Genomic DNA, 9,229 nt, shown 5'->3' with positions numbered 1-9,229 from the left:
ATATTCCGCCGGTCTGAATAGTTCGATGACAATCAGCTCGCTAATCCACAATAGCTGTTGAAACAGCTGACTGTCAGCTGCCAAAACCCTTGATGATAATAGGACGCAAACAAAACGAGCCAATGCATTATGAAAGACGATAACAAAAGAGGGACGCCATGGCTTTGCCAGTATTATGTGAGTCAATACTTTAGAAAACAGTCATTTTCCGCTGCAGATATCACAGCAGTTGTGTGTTTTTGTTCATGGCGAGGTTTGGGGCAGGATAGCCTGCTCTTACAGCGGTATAAAGGTTGAAGCGCGTCCCTGTGAAGCGCGGTCAAGTCTGCAGATCTCAGCGCTCCGCTCATACAGCCGTTGCCATGGCGCGGGAAAAACTATGCACTCGCTTTTCTTCCCTCTCCTGTCGCATCTCCCATAGTCTCTCAAAAGACGAGTCACGTGTCGCTGTTTGCGGTCGACTATATGGGACTCCACAATGAGTTTCACTTTTACAGTGTATATCGTGTTCATAAAGCCAGTGAAGTCTACTTGAAGTCATAGAAAGTTATTAAATTTAACCGAAAAATAACGTATGCACCTTTTTCTTTCTGTAATGGTGCGTAACGTGTGAATCACACCGGACGCGAATGAAGCGGCAAGCGCGAGTGATTTACATGTTAAGTCAATGCAAAGACGTGAATAGCCATCCTGCGGCGCAAAACGCGCGAATAGCGCGAATGAAGTGGCGCCAGTGTTGCCAGATCGGGTTGAAGATTTCCAGCCCAAAAGCTCACCAAAACCCGCCCACTTCAACAAAAACCAGCCCAAATTTTAACTGCCAAAACAATGAGAATTTTATTGCCATGTCAAGGTTGATAAGGACCATTTTTATCTCTTTAAAAAAAGAATAATGACAAAATAAAATAAAGATAAATCAATTTAACAGGAATATGGATCAAAACAGTCCGAAAATATGCGTAAAATGTCTTCTTTTCAAAGTGGAAATTAACCTATGACTTTAACCCTGGGAAAAACACGTGCATCATTTTCAATGTCCGTAAAAATATGCTAATTTCTGTGCAAAAAGTGCACAATAAAGTGATGAGAAACAAATTTAATGTAGCAGGCATTTACATTCATGAACACACCCACGTTTTCTTATTTCGGTTACAATTATATTTAGAAGTCTTCTATTCATCTCTCACGTGTAATCCACTTAGACTTTTTATCGTGTAACTTATATTTAGGCCACTTTGCCATCGCAATTACTTAAAATGAATAAATGAATAAGCTGCATATTCAAAATCTTGCCCGTTATAGGGCCAAAACCCGTCACTCACAAGTCATCACATCTCACTAACGTTAAAGACGTAAATTGATTGACAGGTCTCTGTTAAACTAAACCAGTAAGGGTTGCGTTAAGCAAAAATGAGTTGATGACTGCACTACACATTATATTACTGTGATACTTTGAGCTCGAAGGTATTAAAATAACAATGACTAATGATAAAAGCGAAGAAAAAAGCAGCTGATTCGGCGGCTTTTGTTTTTTTAAAGCAGCCCAAATTTTGTCTACCCACCCAATGCGTTATTCTCCGGTCCAAGCCGATCAAAAGAAGCCCAATTGGGCGGAAACCAGCCCAATCTGGCAACACTGAGTGGCGCGCATTGAGCGTTTCAAGCGTTTGCCGCGCCATTCGCGCAAATTGAAAAATCTGAATTTTGGCGAAATTCCGCGCCGCGGTAACCAATCAGGAGCTCGCTCTAGTAGTGACGTGATCAGTAAGCAGAGGCTGAATTTTTTAACAAAGATGGAGGAGAAAATTATCGTTGCTGTGTGCGGACAACATAGTAAATCAAACATAGTAAATCAAACATAATAAATCAGACATTATATTGTTGCATAAAAATATTATTTATGGCAAACATTTGTACATTCATTCTAATTATATCCTATTGCAAATCCACTCAGAGTAGTATAGTCAAATATGATTTATTTGTGATTGGTAGAGTTGGGGTACTCGGACTTGTACTCGGACTCGAGTCCGGTCTCGAGTACAATTTTCAGCGGACTCGGACTTGTCACGGACTCAAGCTTTTTGTACTCTGGAATTATTGCTGAGTCCAGCCGAGTCCAGGGACAGTTGATGGAAATTTTACTGACTCGATACATTATTACGAAAATGACATTCAGTATTCACACGTGTTTAAAAGTCTTGCCAGTACTTAAAAGCCTGCTGGTTTTTTTGCATACACAAACACCCAAAGCGGGCTCACCAAAAGCGCCCCTCAGTCAGCATGTGAATGCTGAAATAAGCATTCTTTTGCATGTTATTGCTACACGCTTACACGAAAAGTAATGTCAAAATGCACCATCTTGGAGATTATTCATGCAAATGCAGTCGGTTTTGTCTTGAGTGAATTTGAACAGTTGGGAGAAAAACGGATGTGTCAAAATATATGATCTGTGCGTCCGGTCTTAAAGTGACAGCAGCATAAACCTGCTGCAGCAGACTGCGTCATATTACATTTACCTATTTTATCTCACAATCCAGAATTTTTTTATATGTTGTTTAAATGTTGTATTTCGGACTTTATAACTCAATTTACCTCAACAGTAGTGAGTTTGTCAGTTATAAGGGAAAAAATGCCAGAAGTGTGGGATTCATTTATTCATTAATTCTCATTAATTTTGTGCTGAAAAGGGAAAAGGGAGGATGACTTTTCTTATCAGAATTGTGAGATATAATCTCGGAATTGTGAAATTTTTAAATATAAACTCATATTTACTTTTTTTACTCTTTTATTCTCTGGCTTCCATAGACTGCTACTTAAAAACTGTCATTAACCCTCACAGCCTCATTTTCATCCAAGAAAAAATAAACAAATGCCATCTACCCTATCTAAGGTCTAACCATTCATCATATAAAACCCAAAACACAGCCACAGAGATAAGAGGTGCTTTCTCTGCTCCTCAGGTCTCATTCACTAAGCTTCCTACCCACCCCGTTGAATTTATACATTTACTATATAACAACAAATAAAGTCAAGTCCTGTCCTGCCCTATAATTTTTCACATTCTGAAAGATATTTCACTCTGAAATATGTCAAAATACATAAGCTATAACTTCTGTTACATGACTTTTGATTTTGCTGAGCAGGACACTAATTATGAGATGGTGTGAAATCAAAAATCCAAATGGCAATATGCAATGGTTTGCTTTTGTTACATTTAAATTGGCATTGCCTTATTCTAGTTGTAAAGGTTAAAACAAGGTTAAGAATCTGACAAACAGTAGTGTTTAGTTGGACTCGGACTCGACCTATTTGGACTCGGACTTGAGTCCGACTCGGCCCATTTTGGACTCGGACTCGACTCGGACTCGAATGGTTAAAGACTCACGGTGTGTTCACACGGTGTGTTCACACACAGCGTCAATGCTTCCCATTGATTTTGAATGGGAGACGTCAAGCGTTGCCAAAAAGAATTCTGCCGCGAGCAACGCCAGTGAAGCGCTGCCGACGGAAGCATCAGCCAATCAGGATCGCTCTATGCAAATACAGTAGCCAGGCGGCAGCCAATCACGTTCCTGTCTAATTTCATTGGCTGACGCTGCTATGACCATGGCATCAGCCACGCCTTCCGTCAAGCGTTGACGCTGACGCCCCGTGTGAACACCGTAAATTATTCAAGCGTTCAACTACGCACGTTTTTTCCGTGCAAGTCGCGTCCGGTGTGAACGCACCTTTAAGGAAAGGAAAAAAGGAAAGGAAGTGAGGTGAGGCCAAGTATGGTGACCCATACTAGGAATTTGTGCTCTGCATTTAACCCATCCAAGTGCACACACACAGTAGTGAACACACACACACACCGTGAACACACACCCGGAGCAGTGGGCAGCCATTGCTGCGGCGCCCGGGGAGCAGTTGGGGGATCGGTGCCTTGCTCAAGGGACTCACCTCAGCCGTGGTATTGAGGGTGGAGAGAGTGCTGTACATTCACTCCCCCCACCTACAATCCCTGCCGGACCTGAGAATCGAACCTGCAACCTTTGGATTACAAGTCCAACTCTCTAACCATTAGGCCACGGCCGCCTTTAGAGTGGGCGCTACCATTTGTAAATTATATGGGTGTGGCCTCCAGCATTTTTAACTACAAAACAGCTCGTTTTGCTGTGTGATATTACAATTGGTGTGTCTTGCCATAATATTTTTATGTATTATCTGAATTATGAACACACTGGTTTGTAAACAGTTTTACCGTTTACTGCATTGTTTTTCTTCTTGGTATTTCCCTATAGCGTCTAATAAACCGGAAGTCTCGCACATAGGCTTACTTTCGCGTTGAAGAATAAGGTGGATAAATTGTGTCGAATTGAATTTGAATATCATTTATTATTGTAAATTCTTATCAAATCATTTGTATTTTTTGTATGCTATTACAATTATTCAACATTACTGCAAAAAATAATTCATAAGCAGAGCAAGTGATTTAGGTATTTTTACTGAAATATTGTTTACATTAGGCCAAATCGAAAAGTAAATATGGCTAATTTTATGTTTATTTTTCAGTTCACAAAACAAACACAAAATATTCCAAAACAGTTATTTTACAAACTTTTAAAAGAACTTTAAAAAATAAACAAATAAATAAATACTGTATAATTATATATTTTATCTTATTTTATTAATTCAATTTTATATGATCTTATTTATCTAACCTTTTTTATTTATTTTAGTGTTTTTATTTTATTGTATTCTTTTCATTTTATTTTAGTATATATTTATTTATGCTTATTTTATTTTATTTATTTATTTATTTTATTTATTTATTTTATTTACTTGCTTTTATCTTATTTTGTATTTAATTATATATCTTATTTCATATTAATTAATTTTTTTCTTTATATTACCTTATTAATGTAAGCTTATTTAATTTATTTTAGGGTTTTTGTTTTATTTTATTGTATTATTTTCATTTTATTTTAGTATATATTTGTTTGCTTATTTTTGTTATTTTTGTTATTATTTTGTTTATTTTAACTTAATTTTATCTTATTTTGTTTTATTTTAGCCTTTTTTATTTGATCTCTTCTATTTTGTTTTTTTATTATTTATTCTATAGGTTTTCTTTCTTTTCTTTTCATTTTTTATGTATTTATTTACTATCTATCCATCTATCTTAGCTTATTTTAATTGTATCCATTTTTAATTTTGAATGAACAAATTAATTAATTAACAATCAAAAAAATTAAAAATACTAAAAAAACTTTAATAAATAAATTAAATTCTATAAATAAATAAATAATTAAATAAATTCTATAAATATTTTTTACTTATTTAATGTGATCTTATTTTGTTTTATTGTAGCTTTTTTATTTTATCTCATCTATTTTGATGTTTTATTATTTATTCTTCAGTTTTTCTTTTCATTTCTATTATTTACTATCTATCTTAATCTTAATCTATCTTGTTTAGTTATTTTATTGTATCTGTTTTTTATTTTGAATTAATGAATTAATTGACAATCTAAAAAAGCAATTGAAAACATAAATAAATGTTAATAAATATTTTTAACTAATTTAATGTTATCTTATTTTGTTTTATTTTAGCTTGTTATTTTATCCAATCTATTTTGTTGTTTTATTATTTAGCTTTTCTTTCTTTTCATTTCTATTATTTATTTATTTACTATCTATCTATCTTAGCTTATTTAAATTGTTTATTTATTTTATTGTATCTGTTTTTTATTTTGAAACAATGAATAAATTAAATAACAATAAAAAATAAATAAAACAGCAACTGAAAACTCTAGTAAATGTTAATAAATAAATTATTATTTAATGTTATATTATTTTAGCTTGTTTATTTTATTTATTTATCTATTTTATTGTTTTATTATTTATTCTATAGTTTTTCTTTTTTCATGTCTACTATTTTTTTTTCTTTCTTTATATATTTATCTATCTATCATAGCTTATTTCAATTTTAAATTTTTTATTTGAATGTTTTTTTTGTTTTGGTTTGTTTTTTACAAAAAAAAGCTATTGAAAACCTTAATCAACATTAATAAATAAATTAAATTAATTCCAAAATCTGCATACAGGGTATTTAACTTAAATATAATGTTATTCTTCTCAAATTTCATTTTATTATTTTATGTATTTTATTTTAGCTTTTTTATTTTATCTGATTTATTTTGTTGTTTTATTATTTATTATATAGGTTTTTTTTTTCATTTCTATTATTATCCATTATGAATGAATGAATTCTATGGAAAAATACTTAATCATTAATAAATAAATTAAATAAATTCCTGTACAAAATCTGCAATTCAAGTATTGAACTTGAATATCATGTTAATGTTGTCAATTTTTTTTGTATGCTATTATGACTACTACCCATAACTATTAAAAATAAATGTCCATCAAAGTCTAGTCAGAACCAAAGTTATTCAGTTTCACTTTAATTCTAAAATAAATAAATAAATATTATGGTTGATCAGCATTCCGTCTAAAATAAATACATGGCTCAGGTCTCTTTTATGTAAGTCTATGGAATTTTTTTCATCTACTTTATTGTCTGCCGGGCAAAAATTGGATTCTGTGAGCTTGATTGACAGGCGAGCTGACCAATCATAATGCCGAATCTATTTTTGTCCGATTAACGTCAGTGGACTTTAACTTGACAAATGTTGTGTATTGACATCTTTTCGTCATATTTCATCGTGCTATAACTAGGATAATGGATAAGACAATCACTTCACAACTGAGTGTGATCTGTCACAACACATTAAAGAACCACAAAACGCTATTTATTGTTTGAATTTCATACAAAATGTTGTCAATTTTGCTTGTCGGACAAAGCAACGATAACATAGTTTAATAGTGATTTTATTAGAAATAGTAATAGATGCTATTTAGTCCATCTAAACTTGATGTGAAAACACTCTTCCAACTTTGCAGAAATTTCATCCTGGTGAGAATGACAAAACCTGCCATAACACATAATATATACACTGGCTCACAGTGACTCTCAAGAGGTCCCATGCTATTGTCACCATCTCTTCTCACTCTTTCCCTTTCCAGTGACTCATTTCTTACACATATCTGCCACAACTACCCCTCGCATGGCTCCAGCCGATATTCGGCTACACTTCAGGAGGAGTATAAACACAACAGCCCATATCTCAGCAGCGGGCTGACTCACGGAGAGTTTATCAGGCCTGAGCTGCTGGAAGGAAGTTGAGGAAACGTAACTGGACGGGATGCTGACCTACGTCAACGCCGCAGTTTGAACCAGGGTTAGTCTCTAAAATCACATAATCTCAAAACCTGCGAGTCACATGAGGACATAACCAACATTGAGTAATATTTATTGCTGTCATCTGAGCTCATTTCTAATCTAGGATGACCCAGAGCCAATGCTCTGGAGTAACTAATACTGTATTATATAAATGTAATTTTAAAATATATTGTATAATATATGTGTAAAAATAAGGTGTATATATATATATATATATATATATATATATATATATATATATATATATATATGTGTGTGTGTGTGTGTGTGTGTGTGTATACATTTATACATTAATTGTCAAAAATTAATAATTTTATACTTCATATAAATTATTTTTATATAATTATAATATGTTATTGATAAATATTTATATACACACACTACTAGTCATAAGTTTTGAAAACTTTTAATGTTTTTTAAAGAAGTCTCTTCTGCTCACCAAACCTGCAATAATTTTATCCAAAGTACAGCAAAAACAGCACAATTTAAAAATATTTGTACTATTTGTTTTCTATTTTCTATATTTTTTTTTTAAATATTAAAACTATGAATGGCATTTGAAATATTATATACGCTTACACAAATTATAAAAACGAGCTGTATGACTTCTGCTATTCTAATCAACAGCCTCTCAACCACTGGAAGCCAACAGAGCCGAAATCTCATTATTTTAAATCTCACAAACACCCAGTTCTCAACCAATTGTCTAATTTCCTCCTCCAGATTGACTGCTCAGATAATGACCTAAGCCTCCCTGCCGAGACGCTAAAGCTTTTCCTTTAGTCACAGACGTGCTTCTTACAGCTAGCTATAGCTCTCCTCTTACCCTAATCCAATATTACACTGAAGGCCAAAACAAGCCTGCATCTCCATCTTCAAGTCCATTTGTACACTAAAACGCAACAGTGTTTCCATTAAAACCCTACGAGACTGAATTCTTGAGTGTTGCACATTAAAGGATACATGTTCCAGGATGCAAGTAGATGACTAAAGCATTACTCACAGCTGTAATGACCGTCTTGTTAAAGGACTGCCTCTTATTTTCCAATCCGGTTTCCTACACTTGGTTCCTCTGGTAAAATCCAGCACCACAAGCACAACACAAAAGCCAGGCCCTGTCTTATCGTATAATCATGCGGCTAGTGCCATATACCAGGTGGACGGGGGTTCACATCCCGGGAATATCCAAAAGTAAACTTTACACTGGAGTAACTACATGCTTCTAAAAATTCCATATGCAACCTTCCCATAAACTGACCATGAAGACTTTCACTATGTTTAAGACGGTAATTATAGCTTCAATAACATGAAGTAAGTCATGTCGAGTATGGGAATTGAACCCATGACCTTGGCATTGCTAGTAGAAAAACATAAATTGAGCTACCCTGTTGAAAAAACCAGCATATGGCTGGCTAGGTATGTTTTGGTGCTGGGATGCTGGTTTCAGCTGGTTTTTGTTGGCCCTTTGCTGGTTTATGCTGGTTCTTGCTGGCCCTTTGCTGGTTCTTGTTGGCCCTTTGCTGGTTTATGCTGGCCCTTTGCTGGTTCTTGTTGGACCTTTGCTGGTTTATGCTGGTTCTTGCTGGTCCTTTGCTGGTTCTTGTTGGCCCTTTGCTGGTTCTTGCTGGCCCTTTGCTGGTTCTTGTTGGCCCTTTGCTGGTTTATGCTGGCCCTTTGCTGGTTCTTGTTGGCCCTTTGCTGGTTTATGCTGGCCCTTTGCTGGTTCTTGTTGGACCTTTGCTGGTTTATGCTGGTTCTTGCTGGTCCTTTGCTGGTTCTTGCTGGCCCTTTGCTGGTTCTTGCTGGCCCTTTGCTGGTTCTTGTTGGCCCTTTGCTGGTTTATGCTGGTTCTTGTTGGCCCTTTGCTGGTTTATGCTGGTTCTTGCTGGCCCTTTGCTGGTTCTTGTTGGCCCTTTGCTGGTTTATGCTGGCCCTTTGCTGG

General features: G+C 34.8%; 1 protein-coding gene across 1 annotated transcript in view; it reads left to right on the top strand.

Moving 5' to 3' along the window:
* The first annotated feature begins 8,420 nt into the window (after positions 1 to 8,420).
* The window catches only part of LOC141338056 (epidermal growth factor receptor substrate 15-like 1), a 16,465-nt gene continuing 15,656 nt past the window's right edge, over positions 8,421 to 9,229 (top strand). The window contains exon 1 of the mRNA XM_073843624.1: positions 8,421 to 8,478. Coding sequence (XP_073699725.1) covers positions 8,421 to 8,478 — 58 coding nt within the window. The remainder of the gene's footprint in view (positions 8,479 to 9,229) is intronic.

Source organism: Garra rufa, chromosome 7 (assembly GCF_049309525.1).
Source record: "Garra rufa chromosome 7, GarRuf1.0, whole genome shotgun sequence".
NCBI lineage: Eukaryota > Metazoa > Chordata > Actinopteri > Cypriniformes > Cyprinidae > Garra > Garra rufa.
This window is presented reverse-complemented; position numbering and strand designations above follow the sequence as displayed.